Source organism: Eretmochelys imbricata, chromosome 7 (assembly GCF_965152235.1).
Source record: "Eretmochelys imbricata isolate rEreImb1 chromosome 7, rEreImb1.hap1, whole genome shotgun sequence".
NCBI classification, from domain to species: Eukaryota; Metazoa; Chordata; order Testudines; family Cheloniidae; genus Eretmochelys; species Eretmochelys imbricata.
The window spans coordinates 93,655,295-93,679,140 of record NC_135578.1 but is presented as its reverse complement, the minus strand read 5'-3'; the positions used below and the strand labels follow the sequence as shown (position 1 = coordinate 93,679,140).

Genomic DNA, 23,846 nt, shown 5'->3' with positions numbered 1-23,846 from the left:
AGCTGAAGGCATGTAAGTAGGAATAGCCGTCAGTAGGTTTCCGGTATAAGGTGGTGTTTATGTGACCATCGTTTATTAGCACTGTAGTGTCCAGGAAGTGGATCTCTTGTGTGGACTGGACCAGGCTGAGGTTGATGGTGGGATGGAAATTGTTGAAATCATGGTGGAATTCCTCAAGGGCTTCTTTTCCATGGGTCCAGATGATGAAGATGTCATCAATATAGCGCAAGTAGAATAGGGGCATTAGGGAACGAGAGCTGAGGAAGCGTTGTTCTAAGTCAGCCATAAAAATGTTGGCATACTGTGGGGCCATGCGCGTACCTATAGCAGTGCCGCTGATTTGAAGGTCTGCATTGTCCCCAAATGTAAAATAATTATGGGTAAGGACAAAGTTACAAAGTTCAGCCACCAGGTTAGCCGTGACATTATTGGGGATAGTGTTCTTGATGGCTTGTAGTCCATCTTTGTGTGGAATGTTGGTGTAGAGGGCGTCTGCATCCATAGTGGCCAGGATGGTGTTATCAGGAAGATCACCGATGGATTGTAGTTTCCTCAGGAAGTCAGTGGTGTCTCGAAGGTAGCTGGGAGTGCTGGTAGCGTAGGGCCTGAGGAGGGAGTCTACATAGCCAGACAATCCTGCTGGCAGGGTGCCAATGCCTGAGATGATGGGGCGCCCAGGATTTCCAGGTTTATGGATCTTGGGTAGTAGATAGAATATCCCAGGTCGGGGTTCCAGGGGTGTGTCTGTGCGGATTTGATCTTGTGCTTTTTCAGGGAGTTTCTTGAGCAAATGCTGTAGTTTCTTTTGGTAACTCTCAGTGGGATCAGAGGGTAATGGCTTGTAGAAAGTGGTGTTGGAGAGCTGCCTAGCAGCGTCTTGTTCATATTCCGACCTATTCATAATGACGACAGCGCCTCCTTTGTCAGCCTTTTTGATTATGATGTCAGAGTTGTTTCTGAGGCTGTGGATGGCATTGTGTTCCGCACGGCTGAGGTTATGGGGCAAATGATGCTGCTTTTCCACAATTTCAGCCTGTGCACATCAGTGGAAGCACTCTATGTAGAAGTCCAGTCTGCTGTTTCGACCTTCAGGAGGAGTCCACCTAGAATCCTTCTTTTTGTAGTGTTGGTAGGGAGGTCTCTGTGGATTACTATGTTGTTCAAAGGTATGTTGGAAATATTCCTTGAGTCGGAGACGTCGAAAATAGGATTCTAGGTCACCACAGAACTGTATCATGTTCATGGGGGTAGAGGGGCAGAAGGAGAGGCCCCGAGATAGGACAGCTGCTTCTGCTGGGCTAAGAGTATAGTTGGATAGGTTAACAATATTGCTGGGTGGGTTGAGGGAAACATTGCTGTGGCCCCTTGTGGCATGTAGTAGTTTAGAAAGTTTAGTGTCCTTTTTCTTTTGTAGAGAAGCAAAGTGTGTATATATTGTTAAAGGATATAGCTGGCTGGTGTCCCAGGGAATACCTGACGGCTGTTGAGGACAGTTTTAATAGGAAGGATGTAAGTTTCTGAAAGTAGTGTTAACAATATTGCCAATCCAGGCATCCCAAAATCATGACTCAGGCCCCCCCCCCCCCTAAAATTGTGAGATTGATTTTAAAAAATGAGATTTAAAAATAATAAATTTTAGATTCTTTTAATTTGCCTCCTGATTTTTTTAGCTGTTGTGTTCAAGTTTTTGAGCTTTTCTCCATAAGAAAGAAGGCTAGAAACTTACTGCTATCTTAAAATGAAAGCTGAGATCCTCTTGTGATCACCAGGCTGCAGGAGTCGGCGCTTTAAGACAAACACCAAATACTGCGAGACTTGTGAGAGTTGGCAAGGCAGCAGTAATGTATGGTTTCACATAATTCGTTGCTAATGAGTGGTCAAGCTGTAGAGATGAATAGAAGTGGTGTAGTCCTAATTTTTTCACACATATTCATGAAGGGACAAAAAGCAGAGTGGTACAGTAGTTAGAGCCAATGCTAGCAGCATTAACTCCCACTGGTTCTGCAGACAATACAGTGTTTCTGTAAGGAGGACTGTGCCATCTAGAGCAGCTTCCAACCCCATCTCCCTGACCCTCTCCTTCCCAGAACCTTGACTGAGCAGACTTTCTTCTGGGAATCTTCTGCTGGCTCCCAGGAAGCAGAGAGCAAGGTGCACTGGCTCTGCTGATGTGTCTGCTTTGGGGACTTTCCATTTCCTTGTTACTTTTATTTGCTCCTCCTTGCCTGTCAAATCTGAGAGAAGCTGTGGGGAGGGGGGATTAATTGAATAGATAATTCTCGGGCCATGCAAGTGGACCAGAGTAGCCAAATTTGCATGAAAACAGTAGTCTTCAGTTTAGCCCTTTACATTTGGAAATAAGCTATTTCAGGTCAATTTTCTCTCTATTGTAATGTGTTTTATTTAAAGTGAATGGTGGATGTTTCAGGAGGAGTGGAGGCTTGTTTGGCTATTCAAATGCACTGGCAGGGTTTTGAGGGTCAAGGTAGGTGAGGTAATATCTTTTATTGGAGGGGGAGCACTTCTATTTAAGCAGGGTTTAAGCAGGTAACACTCAGGCATTGGATAGATCAGAGCAGGATGGGTGGAGCCCTCTTATTTCTAATTGTAAACACATACTTATGCAGGTGAAGTAATTGACATAGGCAGTTATCAAAGCTGATAACTTCTAACTGGAAATCACCTCACTTTTTTTCACTTTCATGAGACAATGGGGTCATCACCACCATTTTATTTTATGATTTTTGCAGCAAGAAATTACATCCAAAACTCTGGGCGGGGTCCTCAGCAGTTGTAAATTGGGATTGCTCCAAGGAGTTATGCAAATTTACACTAGCTGAAGGTCTGACCCACTGTTTTAAGTTATTTTCAATTAACTTTGTTTCATAGAAATCCCCTTTGATCGTCCTCCTCACCTTGCAGACTTTTCCCTTGTTAATAGATTGTGAAATTAAAATGAGCAAAGATGCCAGATAGGCCTTCATGTGAGAGCATGAGATTTATGTAGTGAATTTAAATATTTCCATCAACAGGAGTCTAATGTGGCTGTGGTTAGTTTTGAAAGTTTGCTCCTGGTTCCCAAACAGGAACTTTTAGTTCTGACAAAAAAAGCGCTGAAACTGACCAACTCTTCAGGAGTGGATGATCTTGCGCCATGGGGTGTCAGCAGGCCTGCTGACGGGGTGTGTGTGGGTGCTTTAAAAAGGCCCAGGAGCCCTGGGCCCTTTTAAATCACCAGGGCGGGCCGCAGGGGGCTCCTAGGTGAATGCAGAGAGGTACCGGCAGTGGCGACGGCAGCCAGGTGGGCACGTGCAAGCCCTGGCCGTGCCAGAAGAGCGTGCCAAGCAGCACTGCCGGCAGCAGCTTGCTGGGCACCAGCCAGCACAGACACAAAACCGCCCAAATGTCAGGCGGACTGCATCCGCACGGGCTGAGGGGCCCATTGACTGTTTGCCCTGGGGCTTGGAATTGCTGTCGACGGGTCTGGGTGTCAGGAACACAGAGTAGGAGCTAAGGGCTAAATTTTCCAAAGGTGCAGAGTATCTGCAGTTCCCTTTGGACTCCCATGTGTGCTCAGGAATTCTACAAATCAGGACATAAAACCTTAAATGAAGGGACTAATTAGCCTTGCTACCAATACTCAGTTATTGGGACCCAGGTACCTGAACATTTTTCTAATTACATTAATTGAAACAAATACTTTGCGTGTCCTGGGGTAAAGAAAGAGCCAAATGCAGGTGTAAAAGAATATCTAGCAACTCCCCTTGGCGTCACACAAAAGGGCAATGCAAAGTGTTGAATTCTGCCACAGCAGTTCAGTTTTGTTAGCGAGGAAGCACATGGAAGCTGGGGGACTTGCTAATAATTGTAACTTTAGTTATCTTGCCATGAATACATTTGTTTCTCACTTTTTTAGAATAAATTTTGAACCACTTAAAGAAGTTTTTACCTTTATTTCCATTTCATTCCCCCCACTCTAGTTAATCCTTCAAAGAGATACCTAAATAACAGTCAAAAAGAGGATGTCTTGATAGGAAATGTTTTTCTGATAAAAGTCTATCAAGAACCAGATAGCAATAGAATACTGTAAACTCTGTGTACTAGAACACACTGTTTCAATTACTGCTGGAGGCTGAAATCCATCCCGTCTAGATTGACTGCATCAGGCCCAACAACCCAAGGTCCTGATTCTAGCAAACACTTAGGGCAGGTCTACACTACAGCTGGGATTGATGCTCTGAGATTGATCCACCGGCAGTCGATTTAGCGGGTCTAGTAAAGACCCACCAAATCGACTGCAGAATGCTCTGCAGGCGACCCCTGTACTCTACCCCCGACGAGAGGAGTAAGGTAAGTCGATGGGATATTTTCTCCTGTCGACCACCCGCGGTAACTCGACCTAAGGTACGTTGACTCCAGCTATGTTATTCATGTAGCTGGAGTTGCGTAGCGTAGGTTGACTTACCGCGGTAGTGTAGACATAGCCTTACACATGTGCTTATTGTTACAGACTCATCTGAGTGAAGTTAGGTACATGCGTAAGTGTTTGCAGCATCAGGACCCAAATAAACCTTAGTGAACCCCTTAAAGCAGGGTTTTATTAGCAGAGTCTTTGTGGTGTGTAGGATCTTGCAACAGCACTTGGTAATAGGAAATTATTTGTTAGGATGATATATGAGAGGTATGTCAAACACCTGGCCACAGACAGATCTGGAGCATATGATGTATTTATTTATGTCCCCCAGGTGGCAGCTGCAGAATCCAGCTTTTAAAAAAAAAATTTTTTAAGTAAGTTACTAGCCTGCATAGCTGCAAAAAAAAAAAATTTTTTTTGAATGTGATCTGAGTGTAACTGATGCAATGTTGTCTTCCTGAATCTGTATGCAGTCTAAAACAGTGATTTGGGGTGAAAAGCCCCTACCTCAATTAAGCTCACTGGTGTTGTTGACAAAGACAGAGAAGGAGGAGAGAAACAGAAAGGAGATAGTGATGGTATTATTAATACTTGTATTACTGTCTTGCTTAGGAGCTCTGACAATGCACAAGTACCCCATTATGCTAGGTGCTGTGCAAGCGCAGAACAAGAAGATGAGCATATTTTCCGTAGTGAACAATGCTGAATGCAACTTAACTAAACTTTTCAGGATCATTATTTGCCAATACATACAGGCTGTATGCTACTCTTGATGTTGTGTTCCCATTGAAGTTTGTGGGACAGCTGCTGTGTTTCCCTAAATGCATGTCCCTGCTCATGGACCATCATTAAAAAGGAAATTTGACCCTTGCAAAAATGAGTTTGGTGCCCTTGATTTGTAAAACATTGTAAAAAAATTGTGGTCTATGTAGCCCAGTACCCGATAGTGAGAGTAGTCAATGCATGATCCCTCAAAGGAAGATGAAAAATACCAATATTCCTAGTTGTGCAATACTATGCATTGTGAAGGAAATGCCTTTTTGCTCAGAATATCTTCCTGCTGGGGATTCCTGCTGATAATCATCTTATTCCTTGAAGTCTAAGGACTGATGAGACTTGTAATATTTGCCTAACTAGTGTAATTGCAGGTGCTGTTTTTAAAACTTTACTAAATAATTTGTCTCAATAATATCATGTGCAAGTGAGTTCCACAGGTTAACTAAAGTTTGCAATAATGCATGTCTCTTTCAAGCTACTTTACATTTTTTTCCTTTTAGTTTGTGTTCCTTGTGGGTTTGTTTTTGTTTAGTGTAATGGGAAAGAATAAAGAGGTATATTTTCTACCAGTCATTAGTTTAGATACAGCTATCTTTCTCCTCTTACACTATTACTTCTCAGGCTAAAAATAGTCATGGTCTCTTAATTTCTCCTTGTATTAAAGCTCTCCAATTCCCCCATGCCACTAATTGTTATTGTTGCCCTTCTTTGAACCCTTACTCCTTTTGTAACATGGCTTTTTTGTGATCTTGTGACAATACTGACTACAGTATTTGCAGTGAGGCTAAACCAATGATTGGTACAATAGCATTCTAATATCTCCTGATTTTATCTCTCTTCCCTACTTAATGGAGTCTAAGACCTTATTAACTGTTTCTTAAGCATGCTAAGCTGTGCTCAATGGCACAAAGCCCTTTCCTGAGCTGCTACAACAAAATCAGAGTCCTTTAGTATTTTCAAGTGTTTATTTCCGCCCCAGAATATGTTTCACCTTGCATATGTCTCCAGTTAATTTAATCTGCTCTCATATTGTCCAGTTACATGGTTTTGCTAGGTCCTTCTGGATTTGGAAGCAGTCAGCATAGAAGACAGCACACTGCGCTGGGACTCTGGAGACTTGGGTTCTATTTCAAGCTCTGCTACTGGCCTGCTGCATGACCTTGAGCACGTCACTGGCCCTCTTTGGAGACAGTTTCCCTGTCGGTGATATTGGGATAATGATACTGAGCTCCTGTGTAAAGTGCTCTGGATCGCCAGCTAAAAAGTAGTATATAGGAGCCAGGTGGTATTATCATGCCTAGCTGTTAAGGAGTCACAAACATCCATACATTCATCAGTGAATGCAGCCATTTCATTATTCACCCTGCTTTCAGGTTGTTAATAAATATTTAGGCTTCTAATGATATTGGGGTTGAAATCCTGACTCCATTAATGTCAGTGGCAGAACTTCCACTGTCTTCAATGGGGCCAGACTTTCATCCTAATCTTCTCTTTTCTGATCCTTATAATTGCCTCTTTACAACAAAAGATTCATTTAGCTGTCAGCTGCTTTGCTAGAAGCCTTAGAAAGCATGTGCCTTAAGCCAGAACTGATTTGCTTAAATTTTAAATGCACCTCATTCCACATCTCAGGAATTGGACTGCATTGCTGGGCATATATTTTGGGTTGGATTACAAGTAGATTTTTTTTCTGAAGATGTGTGTGTGAAAACATGATACTAACAATGACATCTTGTGGATGACTAAAGAAATGCAAGTTCATCAGAGTGCTGGTGATCTCATTTTTTCTTTTAACTCACAGGTTAGGTGCCAGTTCTCCCCTTTGAGCTGCATTATGGTTCTTCCTTGAATGTTCTGTCTCACTGATCTAATTGTAATGTACATTGGCAGAGTATTGGAGAACAAAGAAGATTAGAAAGAATAAACCATCAGTCTGGGAGACGTTTTTCTCCCTTTTGTCTCATGTCCTGCTGAGAAGTGTGTGGGGTAAAGTTGAGCTTTTGGGTAGGTTTTATTTGACATCTTCAGGGAAGTTATTGTGTAAAAGCTGGTGTAGAGAGAGAGGGCTTGCATTTTGCTCTGAAAATGGTAAGAATAAAGGTCATGTCAAGCTCTTGGAGAAGCGCGTTCCACCCTTATCAGCCAGCTATCAAGAAGGCCCAATCAGGTAATTAGTGTGGATCAGGAGCCACCACAGCGTGCAGAGAACATGGATGATGTGTTGTCAACTCCCTGTGCTGGATGAAAGACAGGTTGTAGTAGCTGGGTTTCTTCATGGTAGTGATTGTTAACCTGGTAAAGCACATTGCAGTAGTCAGGCTTGAAGGTGACAAACACATGGATCCCCGTGGCTAGGTTGGCAACTGACAGGAAATCACACTGCCTGCTGGGCAGCAGAATCAGTTGAGGGCATTTCTGGCTGCTGCAGCCATTTGTGCCCACAAGATCAGTGAGTAACCCAGAAGGGTCCTGAGACTACGTAATACCTTGATGCTTGTGGGGCAGATGTCTGTGATTGGTGAGGTTTTGTTTTGGCCATTGCTACAAAATATTACTCTCCACCTGCCAGCCTCACCTCTGCATTGTTCTTGCCCAGACTGACTTTCAGCCAGCTATTCTTCTTCCAAATCCTAATGTAACCCTGGCCCTGAGAAAACTGGGTGATAACGCACCGGTTTCAATTCTTGAAATGCAGAGGCCATCTTGGATCCAGATAATTTAAAAATCTTTGCAGTGTGAGAGTTAGAAAATGGAAGAAAGGCTGTCAGTTCACAGACCAGAATATTTCTGCAGGCTATCGCTGTGTAGCTGCTATAGGAGAAGAGAGATCTTTCACGCTCCCCCTGGCTATAGCCTGTTGGGTTCCATTCTCATTTTGCATCTCTAGTGCGCTAGTCTCGTCTTTTCGTTCGTCTTTTGATGCAGGTGCTCTATGGAGTGATGGGATGGAAGTGGCAGTTAGGGGGTTGTTTATTGATTGTTGTGGATAGCAGGTCCAGCAATGGCTGGTGCTCTCCTCAGCTAGGCTGCAGGTCTATTATTATGTTCTCAAAACTGGTTGGGTCCATGAGCGTTTAGGGAGTGGACAACTACTACAGGCCCGAAGTGGAAGAGCTCTGACACTAGTTTGGAAGAGGAAGTGGTCTGAGTAGAAATGGGATTTTTGGCTCCTAAGCGTCAGCACCTTGACTGAGACTGAAGATCAGCATTTCTCAAATGCAGCCACTATGGGTTTTTCTTGTGGCCACAGCCTCCTGGGTTGTGATTGGAGCTGGGAGGAGGGGAGGAAAGCAGCGGCCCCTCCCCCTCCGTGGTGCTCCTGGATGCCCCAGCAGGGGTTGGTCTCTGCCCCCCTCTGGAGATACCTGGGGCACAACACTGGAGGAGCAGGCACCCTGGTGAGTCCCCCACCCTCCCAGGGGCAGTGGGGCTCAGGGGTTGGGCTTCAGCCTGGGGGTGGTGGGGTGGCAGGCTCTTGGCATGTGGCTTCGTGCCCCAGCCTTGGGCTCCGGCTGTGTGGCTTTGGGCTCTGTCCCAGCCACGGGGCTTCAGGCTCCAGCCCCTGCTGCCTCACCCAGCCACCCTCCCTCCCACCCACCCCCATCACGCCTGGTCCCCGCTGCCTCCCCAGACCCCCCATCCAGGGCTTCATTGGTCCAGGATTGCCAGGGCTGAGTAAGTCTGCTGTGAAAAGTGATACTTGTATGTTTGTTAGTATCTCTTTTCACAACAGACTTACTAGCTAGCAATAAGTAAATTACAATGATTTGGACGTGTATATGTGCATATTTTATTTCTTTTTCCTAAAGCTAATTAAGTATATTAGGGAAAAATGTGAGCGCACAACCAGCAAGAGTTGGTGGCTGCACTTTGAGGCCACCAAATAAATTGTCCTGAGAACCAGGGTGGGTCTGGCTGTGTGTTCGGGCCTGTTAGAGAATCCCACGGTTGATAGAGTAGACAAGAGGTTGTGGGCCTTTGTGTTTGAGGTTGCCCTGTCAGTCTTAGGGCTGGTCAAGTGTAGTCCTTCGCTCAAAGTAGAACAATGTCAGGGTTGCTCTACGTTTTGCCCAGCTGCCTCTGGCCGCCACAGGATAATTCCAGCCGCTGGGAATAGGGAGGAAGCAGAGATGTCCTAACCACACTCCTGTTCTCCAACATACTCCCTACTGTTGGGGCAGAATGAGAGTGACATGGAAACTGCTACATCACGGGGGGATTTCCCCTGCCTGGGAGGAATCCTCTGCTGAGTTTAAGGCTGCTTTGTGCTGCTGAAGCGATGCATGGTAGCCCTAGCAGGCCTGAAGTACTGGTATATATTTCTATTAAAAATCTTCTCACTGCATTAATGACCGAAACGCCCAGTTGCAGACTACTCTACATGTTTTTTTAAGTGACATAGTTAGGGAGACAGGATGCTTTCTGAAGCTGTTTAGTTATGTTTTTAATTACATCTGCCTAATAGCAGTGAAACTGCCAGGTCTGTGCGTGCTTAGACAAAGCTGCACTGGAGACGGGTGAGCCGAGAAGGGCAATACCTGACACTCTTCAAATTCTAGGTGCACAGGGTTGTTCAGATCTCTTATCCTATTTCAGAATGGTTTCTGAGGAATGCTGTCCTTTAAATACCTCTTTAAAGTTAAATGCTTGTCTAATTACAACACTTATAAGCGACATATTTTCTAGCCTTATAATGAAAAACAAGCCTGCTGTGATTTTTATCCTGTCAGATTTCTGGCATTGATTGAGACATATTTTAATAACGAATGATCAGACATTAGCTGATGCAATTGCCGCTTATTTCTAAAGTGTTATTTTGTCTATGACAATCCATCTGGAGGGTGATTAGTTCCAGCTCTGAGCTATCATTTATAGGTCAAGACTCTCAAGAGGTTTCTTAACAACCAAAAATAAGGGGCTATTATTTTTTGACAGGGTGACTGCTGGTTGTTTCACCCCAGCCAGTATTGCTTCCCACTCTGGAAATTATTTCATGCAATAACCTTACTCCAGTTTGTTCAGTGGAATTAAGTCAATGTCATTTGCCCAGTTTTGCTGAAAACTGACAAAACATCTTTTACTGCAGTTGATGATTTAGTTGGGGATTGGTCCTGCTTTGAGCAGGGGGTTGGACTAGATGACCTCCTGAGGTCCCTTCCAAACCTGATATTCTATGATTCTATACTCAGTGGCAGACTTGCCATTTCTTATAATCATTGCAGAGGTTTTCAATACTGATGCATTAATTCCAGCAGCTGTGATAGTCATCTCTGCAATGACAACACAAGTCTTGATCCAATTAGAAATGGGACTGCATTAGAAAACTTTGAAATAGGTTCAGAAGCAGATGTCATATCCTCCCAGCATTTGAGCATGTTCAGATGTATGGTTCCAGTATGGCCTGCTATAAATACAGGTTTGAATCACAATCTGGATCTGGGTTCAGGTCTGAATAGTTTTATTTTTTGGTGTAGATAGAGCTAGGCTGGGATATTTAGAATTTTGTTTTCTAGTTCAACTCATAGATGCAATTACAAGATTCACACTGGGGTTTGGGTTTCAAACCATTCTGATGTGCCAGTTCAGGATCATCTCTAAAAATATTTGTCAATAAGTTCATCAGGAAATGAATTGCAAGAGTGGAAATGGACATGAGTGAATTAGACAGAAATGTTAAGTAGGAGAGTTTTCTGTTTTATTTTTACCAGGGAGTATAAAGATATCAGTTACAGGAAGGATTATACCAATTAACAAAGATAGCTAGATTGTAAGCTCCTTGTGACTTATGTCCTCCTGTGAGTTTGTATAGTGCCAAGCACCCTGGCATTCAATAAATAATAACGCTTGCCAGTTTTGAGATTTCTCTCTTTTGTTGGTAAAGTATTTAATCATTTTTATAATGAAATTACTCTGATTGACACACTCAAAGTAAATAGTAATTTAGTATTGTTTTATTTCATTTCTATGCTCATACAGTTTGAAGTACAGTGTTCTAACAATGATTTTAATATAGCAATATTGTGACCTTTTCAAAATACAATGGCAGAAAGCTATTGCACTTTTTATTTGTTTGGTATACAAAAATATAAGTAGTAATTGTTTTGTTTTTTTTTACTAAGTCGAGACAGAGTAGAAAATAATTCTCAAAATAAAGTATCCATTTAAAAAAATAAGAGCAACTGGAGAATTTTTATGAAAAATCTGGTTTAAAAGCAAGGAAGACAGAATTTTACCACATACAGATGTTATCAAAGTCAAAACATAAATAGAACATGACTTTTTACACTAGTCATGACCCCATGAACCTTGGCTAACCTTGGTTAAATTCCTATCCCTTATCTATTTCCTAGTTGAACATATAAGAGAACAAGGTTAAAACCATGAAGAAGTAAGCCTTGCTGAATTTGGTCCACAGCCTGAGGTAAAACTACCTTATTGCTATTCAAACTGTAAGAATAAATCCTCTTCTTTAGATTGGGTTCACAATCTTCATTGATATATAATTCTAGAAAAAAGGAAGAAAGAAAAAATCAGTAAGCAGAGGCAGAAAAAATAAGCTGGACATTTAAACGTATACAATATTATACAGCGCAAATATAGCATTAAAACCAGATCAGAGTATGTTATAACTGTTCTGGTGAAAAAACAGTTGTGGTAAGTTATTGCATAGTTGTTTGATCTAGTTTATAATGTACTGTATTTCAAATGAAAGTAGAACGAAATCCAGTGTCTCCAAAATATGTACTACTATCTGCATTCCTGCAATAATGCAATCTAGAAAGCACTTTTAAGGCACTTCTTAATTGCCTGAATCTTCTGATTAGAACCAATCAAAATCCTCTATCCATCAGTGCATACATTATAAATAATTGATCAATAGGTTGAAAAGTGTATTAAATTTTAAGAAGTTGTAGATGTAAGGGTCCAATCCTGCACTCCCCACTAAAACAGAGTCAATAGTTATTCTTGACTGAATAACGAGTGCAGGACTAGGTCCTCATTTTGACCTTAAAGCCAGAGTTATGTCACAATTGAACAACAACATAGAAACATTTAAAAATGCCTACCGGCAGTGAATATAAGAGTATCGCCAGAAACAAGAGTACAATCAGTAGGATGATAATGCCTATGAAGATCCATTTAAATCTGCGCCACACAATAAATTTCATTGTCTTGCATGGATTTGTGAACCAAAGGAAGGAAGTTTCTGGTCGGCTGCATTTTGAAAGGAACAATATTCGTCATGTTAAACAGGGAGAGTTAAATACTTCAGTGCGAGAATTAATGTCACAGTTCAATTAATAATTAACTATATAGAGTTGAAAAAGATAGATAATTGATTTGTCTAAAAGACAGTTTCATTAAATTTGTACAACTATACAGAAAATATGTTGCATTTTTATTCGGATGCATATGGAAAGAACTGTAAGACAGAAACAAAATCGCCTTCTATCTATAAAGTTTGGCAAATTACAGCTGACATCTGAAGCATCATTTGTCAAATGTGGCATTCGTAAACAATATTTTTTAGTTTGTATGTGGGTCTCGCAGTATCCTTCAAAGTAACTAAAGAAAAAAATATATCTCACTTTGGTAGGTCTAATTTGGGGTTCATGTTGGGTTCATCTCTTCCTTTACCAGCTGGCCTTTCATCAGCCTCTTTTTCGTTGAGGACTTCCAGAGTCATCTCAACTTTACCCTTCAGTAAATGAAGACATGTTAAACATATGACATCACATATAAACATTTTACTTAAACAGCATGTAAAGTGTTTGTTTTGGCTTTAAATCTCCTTGTACAGTTTTGGATAAGCTCCCTCTTCTTATTTTCCTCCAGTTGCTACCTCAAAATGTGTTTCTGGATTATGACAATGTTACAACATCCCAATCTGGAGTTAAAAATGTAGACACATACAGCATGTGTTTGGTAATCCATCCCCAGGGCGGATTCCAAGCTATATGCTTGGTTCATATCCGCAAAATGTATTGTTTATAATGTGAAAGAAAAATTCAACTTTTCTTCCAATGACAAGCCGAGGTCTGTGTTTCTTCATAATTAATAAAAATCTCACCCTGGAAACATTTAAAAAAAATCAGTTCAGTATTGGTGAATAGTTATATTTTCATCATCTACCTCATCCCAGTATTAGGGTTTATAGGCAAGTCATTAGAAAGAAATAATCGGATACATTTGAAAAAGTCTGATACTCTAATCAGTAGAGGCCAGTGGTAAACATACGTTCGTAAGGCCTGAGCCTGCAAACACTTGCTCATATGAGTAATCTTGTGAATTCAGTTTTACTACTACTGTTTAGAGCTGCTCTTGTGCATAAGCATTTGAAGAATCACACCCTTAGCCACCTTTACGCAGTTAAAGGATAAAAATAGTTCCTCATGAGCCAGGTATAGTTACTGACCTTTACAGTTTTATTGGCCTGATGCTCAAGCAAATAGTCCGGCTTCATTAACTACAAATTATATTTGCAATGTCATAAAAAGCTTTGGTTTCAAGCTTTCCCCCTTACTGTACTCCACATGTACAAAGGAGCCAACTACTCCTAGTCAGACATAATGAGCTAAACTCATCCCTAGAATAACTTGTGTGGCTTTAATGGGGATATAACCAGAATGATTCTAGTTCAATATTTTTCTGAATTCTATGTGAGATTAAAAAACAGGGAGTAAGCATAACAAGTGAGGTACTTTATACAAGGAAATAATCGTACTGCCAAAACACGCGAGCCATCCTTTTCTTTGTAACATGGCCACCACCCCTTCATGGATTTCTGTTCGAAGAGTGAGACAGTCTTGGGAGCCTTGAGAGGGTTGTTTGCCTTGTATTCTGGAATCATGTCTATACTGCATTTTTCAGGAACTTTTGCTGGAATAACTGTGGTGTGTAAATCAAGTTCAACAAAACCTATCCGAGAAAGTGAAAGAGAAAAGCATTTTGTATAACACAGCTGGCCAAACAGCATAGTGGTTTCAGTCAAATCTTACTAGGACCATACATGAAATGAGTTATCTGGTTTCAGTCTGACCCTTGTGGACATATGTTCTGTACATCTAAAACATTAAACATATGGTATATATGGTGATTTCTCCTTACAATAAGCCGTGAAGTAGAATAGCAAGAATGCTGCTGGCCAGGACTAAAGTGCATTGATCCAGGTGTATGTCTGGGAAGTGAGAGCCCTGTAAGGACTCCTAAACACACACACTGTTAGTCTTAAACTGGTGCTGTCAGTAAAACTCACTGGGCAGAATTAAAGAAAACATCACGCACACATCTCTGGTATTGAATGATATGATTTAGTACTTTAGCAGCATGAGAGAGCCAATTTTCAGTTGTGTTTTCAGCTCCTTGTAGCTGTTTGCAGCACAGCATAAACTCAGAGCATCCTGAGGGCTACTCTAACACGGTGCAGGGAGGTCAGCCCTGTGCAGTGTAGCAGCAGTATTGGAGATGAGCTTTACAATGCCTTTGCATGACACCTCCTGATCTGTATTCTGTGCATTCCAGGATCTGGCCTCAAGATTCCACTTGGGTTCAAGCAGCAAAATTCAGATCAGAATTCAAATGTCAGAGTGTTGGGGGGAGTAGTTCTGTAAGGAAGCCTGGTATACTGTGCACTGCACAAAGAGTCTGATTTTTTCAGTATGTTAAATAGTGAAGAAATGCTGACATTACTCAGCAGGAAATACCAACACTGAGATCAAGGATTCTGAAGAAGGCAGTCTTAATCAAATCACCTCTCCCTCTGAATGAACAATCTGAAGATATGTAAAGGGCTACATTTTCAAAGAGGGCCTCCACCCTGCCTCCATTTGTGTGCATGCAACTTTTCATGCACAAATGTTCTGCCCATCCAGATTTTGCACGCTACCATTCGTACACACAATACAACTTTAGATGAGTGAAAAACAGCAGAGCTTGATTTGCTTGAAGAATTTTTGTGTCAAAATACCATCATTTGTGATGACAAATGATGGTGTAACAAAAACTGCATGCACAAGGGGTATTAGGATACAAAAATATACATGCACAAATGGACACTTGGTAGTGGTCCATTTGAAAATTTGGTCCTTCTGCTGCAACTTGCAAATGTTCATTTGTGATCTCTCACTTTCCAATGATGATGATTCTTAGCTGTGAAAGTCATACCTAGGTAGTCATCCAAGGAGAACTTGTCATTATCCCATATCTGAATGATCACTTTGGGTGGGATTCTGAATTCTGTTTTGTCGAGACTCCAAAAATGCTCCTAAGAATAAAATAATTTCTGTTAAAAACATCTTTAATGTTTTATGGATTGAAAATGCAAAGTAGCATTCTGATCTTACCAACAGATTTCATACATGTGGATTTTAGGATCCAATCCTGCCCTCGTTACCAACAGAAAACTCCTGCTGGGTTGGGAGTTGCTTCTCGTAACTAAGGACCGATTTGTACCCATTGAGCTCAATGGCAGTTTGCTTGAGTAAGGCCCATTGGCCGGGTCCCTTATTGTGCAAAATCAACTTACAGGGCCCAATTGTGCCCTCAGCTATGCACATACAACTCTTTAATGGACAAATGTAACTGAGGGCAGAATTTAGCTCAAAATGCTTTATTACAGACTAATGAGTATATGAATTCTTTATATTGAAATCTAGAGAAACCGCACCTTTTTAGAGACCTTACAGAGTTGCTCAGCTGAAAGATATTCAAAAGGGAAAATAAATCTCCAGTTAAAATTCCCTTCACCATCCAGTGACCTATAGTGCACATCTGTTTTCTGCTTATTTTCTTCATTGCCAGGCATCCAGCTGAAAGTAAAATGCAACTATATTTAACGGTATGCAGCTAACCTTATTAGTGCTTGTTTATATTGCAACAACATTTTGCAGTGATTACAAACGCGAGGTATAGGATTTGTATTGTAAAACGCTGGAGACTGATGCACACATTTTGGGCCCTTTCAGTTTGGACCCATTTCAGCAGTGTAAATAAGAACATCTAGGAATTGCCATCCTAAAATAACCTTTGGTCCATCTCTCCAATATCCTGTTAGTACTTAGTGGTAGCTGTGGAGCATGAGTCTGTTTTTTTCCTAATCCAATGTGTTTATTTTCATATCTAATAAATGCCTAATCCTTTGTGAATCCTACTTAGCCATACGCTATGTCTACACAGCAGCTGGAAGGTGTGATTCCCAGCTAGGGTAGATGTACTTGTGAGAGATAGCACCTAAGGTTAGCAATGTGACTGTGGCAACATAGACTAGCTGCCCAAGTATGTCCCCAGGGGGTTGGGTGAGACTGTACTCCGGTAGCTAGCCTGAACCGCTACCCATGTTGCCACTGCTACACTGCTAATTTTAGCAAACTAATGTGAGCAGAGCTAGTCCATGTATGTCCACATGATCTGGGAATCAGACCTCCCGGCTGCCGTGTAGCCCTTGAGGAGATCTTATGGCAGTGAGTGCCCCCCGATTAATTACTAGAGCTGCTCAGGAATTTGACTAAATTTTTTTTGTCGGAAAATGCAGATTTGTCTAAATCAAAACTTATCATGGAAATAACAGTTTTGATTAAACTTTCTCAAGTCCAGAATGGAATTTCGAGAGAGACACTCACCCACTTCAGCACCCTTTCCTCCATTAGCTGGTAATCAAGGAAACTCTCAATAACCAGGATTGCTAGATGTTAAGATACAGGCACCAAGTTACAGTTTTAATCCTTTCCCATCTGTAGACATATTTCCAACTAGAATCAACTTCCAGTTTATCACACTACTGGTTATTTAGTTAGGCTTTATCTCACAACCCGGAAGTTATACTTAGACCATGCCAGCGCTGGGCTTTGCATGTGATTATTTTATTTGTGGTTTTATTACAGGTACTGGATGTAAGATTTAGACATTTTAAAGATCTCATTAAATACCCTCACATGAGCAGGTCACAGGGAGGGCACCCTTACCCTTTCACATAGATGTCACTCATTTCTTCCCCCGTGATACTTTTTTCGTCCAGAATGACATCCTTTGTGTTCCAAATAATCACCCGCATGATGTACCTGAGAGAGAAGATGATTGGGGAAAGAGAGTGAATTGGCCCAGTCTGTGCACCAAGGTCTGTACAGTGCACAACCAATGCACGGCTACTCACTTCTTGGCTTTGCGGGGATTGATGTTGAAGGGAGGGCCAGGAGGTCCCAAGCTTTTGGGGAAAACATCCACCCACATCTGAAGCTTTCCCTGCATTTGTGAAGAAGTCAAGTAAGGAATTTTTGTTGGTTACATGTTTAAAAAACATGCAGGTGTGAAAATTCTGATTGAACCCCAGGATACTAGGCTGTGCAGAGCCTGAGATGGTGCCCAGAAGTCTGTAAGTGTCTCTAGAACTAATTTTAGCAGCAGTCCTGGGGCCAAGACGGTCTCCTACTAACGCCAATACCAAAGTTCCCACTGTCCTTAATCAGAGCAAGGCTGGGCCCTCAGTTTGTACAAACTTTGAAATCATAGGACTCACAATTGCTATTTTGTTTTATGACATTATGTGGCCCCACAAATGTGCCTCATGTTTTAGAGCAGATGGCCTATGTTGCATGGGTAACAGGTCCCTACCCTTGAAGCACTTCTTAGCTAGACGAGATTATCTTCCTTATTAATTTTAAAAGGCCAAAATGTGACCATAGTAGATTTCTGCTCTATTCCCACTGAAAGTCTATTTCATTGTCAGTAACCCCTCAACCATAACAAGAAGCTATACTTTCTCTCCAATGCCTCTCATGAACGCCTTTCTTGGTGGATGTAGGACGCGCTGTATAGAGCACCTACTTGTAATTAGTGAATGCTGGAGAGTAAGGGCTCGATTCATCCCGCTGGCACAAGAAGGTGCAATTTAAACTTTGCTGTGCCAACACGGGTCACTGTACTCTGAAGAGGATCCACTGTCAAGTAAAGTCAGGTGAATTTGCACCAATAATCCCCTTGAGGGTTCCCCTGGGGCAAGCCAGTTTTAAGGTCCTCTGGGGGCTCCATGAGGGGGCAGAGGCTGCAGCAGGGATGGGATCAACCAGTGCATTTCCCTGGCAGTCCTAGTGGACTTTACATCTGATGACCCTCCAGCACAGTCTACCCTGAATGAAACTGGCATAGACGCTTGGGGTAGAATCCTGGCTCCATTGAAGTCAATGGCAAAATTCCCATTGACTTGAATGGGGTTTCACCCTAGGTGAACTGAATGAATGCGTTGTTAGTCCTTATTAATACACTGTGATTCGCATTTCTCTCAAGCTTTTTATCAGACTAAATAGTTTGCTGTGAAAATAGAGGTAATTTTGCAAATGTTACTGGCACAAAAACTCCTCCCCTCCTTTCACTCCTACCCAATGAAATTCACACACACAAACCTGGTGAAACAGCCTCTCTGGAGGCTTTGCAAACCATTCCCTTAGCTACTTTCTTGTCTTGTAGTTAGTTTCTTGACTGTGTGGTGGATAATCTGGTTGTCACTGTCATGAGCTCTATTTGTGAGATAAAAGATTTTCCAGTTGTGGGAATACAGTCTGGTACCGGCAGTTCAAACTAAGAGCCTTTATGGTTGCAAATTTATCAACCTGGTGGAACTTCACAATGGTAACAAGTTTGGTATCAATGGAAAAGGATGACTTCCAAACCACTGGATTAGGCTCACCCCCTTGCTATTGGAGTAGCACTCAGTACGGTCCCTGCAAATAGATGTTCATTCCCTTCTCCCACTCCTTCGGTGTGTGATAAGTCCATCTGGGGTGATCACAACAGAATAAAATTCCATTCTATGTAATCCCTTCCTAATGTGACCATGCCCTAGTATCTGGGCACAATAATACTCTGTGCTACCCTTTTTCCCTCACCCACCCCCAATTATAGTAGCACCATGTGCTATAAATGTAGGCATGCTAGCGTTCTGCATCGCAGAAATCAAAGGTGAAACCAGTTTATAGTACTTGTGAGATGTTGGGCTGGAAGGTGCTGTATAAGGTCCTTGACTCCACATGTTCAGGGACCAAGCCCTGGGTTCTAAGGATATGAAGGGCTAGACGCTCTTCACTCGGCCCAAGGTGCTGATGCAATTTTTTGTTAGTCTCTGAAATAAAAAGAAAGAACTGAAATAGGGCTGAATTCATGACCCAGAATTGCATTTAGTAATTGACTGTATTCATACTTTTCAAAATCAAACAAACTGCAACCATTCTTGTATTTACCTGTCCATGCAGAGAGAGAATGCAAACTTTAGTACAAAATGTACTTGTTTTTTACTCTTATTCTTCACATTGTTATAATTTAAAGTTTTTTATTTCTATAAATCTGTGAATTCAAAAGAGATAAACATGCAATAAATAGCAATGAGCTCACCAAATTCCTCCAAGGTGTAGTCTTGTCCTCCATAGTTAATCCTGCTTCCATTTTCTGAGAGGATAGGAGGAGAGTAGCCTTTAAACCTGGCTATATTTTGCAACATGTGTGTTGGTTTCAGTTGATCTCGCCAGGTATTTACACCTGAACTTTTAGGAAATAGAGCACATCTTGGAATTAGTACACTATATACTGGTTTCCCTCTAAAAAATATAAAATATAAAAAATGTAAAAAATGTGATAGTGAAATTTGCCATTTGACTTTGCTGTATTAGTGAGGGTTTTATAAAGATAAAATTCCATTCAAGGTCAGTTAAAGTTACTCATGTGTTGTTTTAAGACCCATCTCTATATATTGGGAAAGGAGAAATCGTTACAGCAAATTCATCTTCATGCAACTCATGTTTTTGTATTGAATGCCCTGTGTTTGTCAGATAATTGGATTACATGTTCTCTCTCTGTATCCACTAACAAAAGGCTGCATCTAAAGAAAGAATCTGCCTAAGAATGTGTGGAGTAACAGTTTTTGCAGACTCTTTCTAAAAAATTGCAGTTTTTCTTTAGAATGTAAATGATTCTATAGGTACACAAAACAGGTAGCAGAGAGTCCTTAGCATTTTCTATTACAACCAAACGATAGTGAAGAAAGCCTGGCTTTTTCAATGATTGGAGATCTTACTTTACTGGCACAATGTTTGAGGAGACAAAAGAGTGACTTACATGCAGTACTGCTGTGGTATGCCACAATGAGCTCCAAAGCGAGAAAGGAACCTGTTCTCAAGATCAATGATGGTTTCACCAACTTTTTCATCACGAGTCAGTATATCATAATCATAGACTGAAATTTTCAGATCCTTCTCTTGAGGCAAGAAGCAGCTGAGTTCATACATTCTAAATGTACAAGGTCCAGTTAAATATTAATGGTCATGAAAGTTCATTTCTGAGAAGTAGTAATTTTTTAAGAAATTTAAAGAAATACCATTGGTGCTGATAGACCTAACGTTAGAGTTGCCATTGCTGTTTTGCAGTGTGCCTACACACATTACTAAATCTGTATGTGTTCATATGGGCACTGTGGCTTTAAGGATCCTGCCCATGCCTCCTGCAGATTTTTTAGAATCATTGTAATCACATGCAGCCAGAGTTGGAACGTAGACAACAGCTATCAACAGTTTAGGGAATGCCCTTTGAAGACCCTTGTCTGGGGCCTGATAGCTACTTTGCAGAATTCACTGTTATTAATCCATGTTTTTTGTATGCGCAGAAACGTTAAGAGTTTCACCTTGCCAATCCGTAATTGTGATGATTATTCTCAGTTTCCTCTTTGCAAAACTTCTTCATCTAATTTGTGGTTTTGGGTGGCATAAATATCAAAACATCTGAGACATACACTCTCTTATACAAGTCACACTGTGTCCCCATCGCACATACTTTCTAGCAGATTTCAGATTGTTATAAAGTAAAGAAAACTCACAAGCAATGTAGATGTCTATTAGCAATTCACAATATATAGAGAGCACTTCTTTATATGTACAGTGAAAACACATTTACAATCTTAAAAATTATGGCCAAATTGTTCAGACTCGGGTGCCTGAAGTTAAGTACCTAAATCCATAGAGGCGCTGAGCACATGCAGGTTCCATTGACTTCAAAAGAAGAGCAGGGGGATCGGCATATTTCTGGAGATGCTCAGAATTTTATAAAAGTGGGCCCTAATAAAGAGCCAGCATCCAATTGTGAATAGGGTGTCAGGGAGTTTAGAAAATACATAAAAATAAGATGAGTGCAGTGTAGAACTGAAGGTATGATGGTGACGTGATGATTTATTCCTGGACAGAGATTATAAAAAAACACTAGAAAACACCAGATAAAAAACCATCAGAAAATGAGTTACCTGCCAAAATCTGGGTTGAGAGTATTGGGAACATAATGATCCCTGTCTTCAATTACTTTTTTACTTAAGGTTATTTTTATATAAGAATCACACTGTATGGAAACAAGATGGGAAACAATACTGTTAGGTAATTACTTTTTTTTCGTGTGCCAATTTTTCTTGGTATCACTGAGTTCTTAAGCACAAAGTTAGCTCCTGAACCTCATAAAAGTAAAGAGTCTCACCAGCCCATTGTTATCCTGGGGTTGGAGAGCTAATGCTCTAACGATATAAATTCGCACAATGCACTCCTGAGATCCGCTCTCTGGTAACTCACGGAATTGACGAGGAGGAACTGGTACAGCAGGATCATCTGATAATGGATAGATTCTAAAGGAACCCTAAAAAGAATATGTACCAGAATCATACAAGTTAGAGACAGAGGAGACCTTTTGCTAGGTTTATCTTGTCCATCTCCTGCTTTAGGGAGGGACTGCTTTGCATATGCGCACAAAAATTAGATCCTGATCTTGCCTGTTGAAGTCAATTGGAGTCTTTCCATTGATGTCAGTGGGCTTTGGATCAAGCCCGTAATATATAGAAGGTTAGATCCTCAGCTGGTTTAAATCTGTGTAGCTCTTTTGATTTTAGTGGATCTATGCTGATTTACTCCAGTTGAGGATCTAGCCCAGTGTGTTTATGTGTATTTCACCATTCCAAAGATACCTCTGCTGGTTTCCTTCTGTGTATAAATCACATTGAAAATATTTTTACTAGGGCTGTCAATTAATTGCAGTTAACTCGTGATTAACTCAAAAAAATGAATCGTGATTAATCATAGTTTTAATTGCACTGTTAAACAACAGAATACCAATTGACATTTATTAAATATTTTGGATGTTTTTCTAAATTTTCATATATATTATATTCTGTGTTGTAATTGAAATCAAAGTGTATATTATTTTTTATTACAAATATTTGCACTGTAAAAATGATAAACAAAAGAAATAGTATTTTTCAGTTCACCCCAGACAAGTACCATAGGGCAATTTTTTTTCGTGAAAGTACAACTTACAAATGTAGATCTTTTTTGTTACATAACTGCACTCAAAAACAAAACAATGCAAAACTTCAGAGCCTACAAGTCCTACTTCTTGTTCAGCCAATTGCTAAGACAAACAAATTTGTTTACATTTACAGGAGATAATGCCACCCTCTTCTTATTTACAATGTCACCACAAAGTGAGAACAGGCATTTGCATGGCATTTTTGTAGCTGGCATTGCAAGGTATTTACATGCCAGATATGCTAAACAATCGTATGGCCCTTCGTGCTTCAGCCATCATATCAGCGGACATGCTTCCATGCTGATGATGCTCGTTAAAAAAAATTTGTTAATTACATTTGTGAGTGAACTCCTTGGGGGAGAATTGTATGTCCCCTGCTCTGTTTTACCCACATTCTGCCATATATTTCCCATATAGCAGTTTCTGATGATGACCCAGCACATGCTGTTCATTTTAAGAACACTTTCACTGTAGTTTTCACAAAATGCAAAGAAGGAATCAGTGTGCGATTTCTAACTGACCCAAGGTTTAAGAATCTGAAGTGCCTTCCAAAATCTGAGAGGGACACAATGTGGAGCATGCTTTCAGAAGTCTTAAAAGAGCAACACTCCAATGCAGAAACTATAGAATCTAAACCACCAAAAAAGAAAATCAATCTTCTGCTGGTGGATCTGATTCAGATGATGAAAATGAAAATACGTCTATCTGCACTGCTTTGGATTATTATTGAGCAGAACCTATCATCAGCATGGACGCATGTCCAATAGAATGGTGGTTGAAGTATAAAGGGACATGAATCTTTAGCACATCTGGCTCCTAAATATCTTGCGACACTGGCTATAACAGTGTCATGCGAACACCTGTTCTCACTTTAAGGTGACATTGTAAACAAGAAGTGGGCAGCATTATCTCCTGCAATGGTAAACAAACTTGTTTGTCTCAGCAATTGGCTGAATAAGAAGTAGGACTGAGTGGACTTGCAGGCTCTAAAATTTTACATTGTTTTACTTTTGAATGCAGTTTTTTTGTATATAATTCTACATTTGTAAGTTCAACTTTCATGATAAAGAGATTGCAGTACAGTACTTGTATGAGGTGAATTGAAAAATACTATTTATTTTGTTTTTTTACAGTGCAAATACTTGTAATCAAAAATATAAAGTGAGCCCTGTACACTTTGTATTCTGTGTTGTAATTGAAATCAATATATTTGAAAATGTAGAAAACATCCAAAAATATTTAAATAAATGGTATTTTATTATTGTTTAACAGTGCGATTAATCACTTGACAGCCCTAATGTTTACCTTTATAATTTGTGAACAAAGCCACAAAAAG

General features: G+C 40.7%; 1 protein-coding gene across 2 annotated transcripts in view; it reads right to left on the bottom strand.

The window, feature by feature from the left end:
• Window positions 1–11,303: 11,303 nt before the first annotated feature.
• Window positions 11,304–23,846, bottom strand: part of MYOF (myoferlin) — a 107,389-nt gene continuing 94,846 nt past the window's right edge. For both annotated transcript variants that reach the window (XM_077821164.1, XM_077821165.1), the window contains 13 exons: window positions 21,689–21,844; window positions 21,465–21,556; window positions 20,291–20,461; window positions 19,571–19,719; window positions 19,162–19,301; window positions 17,340–17,428; window positions 17,152–17,247; window positions 15,858–15,999; window positions 15,356–15,455; window positions 13,917–14,110; window positions 12,781–12,890; window positions 12,259–12,406; window positions 11,304–11,696 (listed from right to left, as the gene is read on the bottom strand). In XM_077821164.1, coding sequence (XP_077677290.1) covers window positions 11,661–11,696; window positions 12,259–12,406; window positions 12,781–12,890; window positions 13,917–14,110; window positions 15,356–15,455; window positions 15,858–15,999; window positions 17,152–17,247; window positions 17,340–17,428; window positions 19,162–19,301; window positions 19,571–19,719; window positions 20,291–20,461; window positions 21,465–21,556; window positions 21,689–21,844 — 1,623 coding nt within the window. In that variant the 3' untranslated portion in view covers window positions 11,304–11,660. The remainder of the gene's footprint in view (window positions 11,697–12,258; window positions 12,407–12,780; window positions 12,891–13,916; window positions 14,111–15,355; window positions 15,456–15,857; window positions 16,000–17,151; window positions 17,248–17,339; window positions 17,429–19,161; window positions 19,302–19,570; window positions 19,720–20,290; window positions 20,462–21,464; window positions 21,557–21,688; window positions 21,845–23,846) is intronic.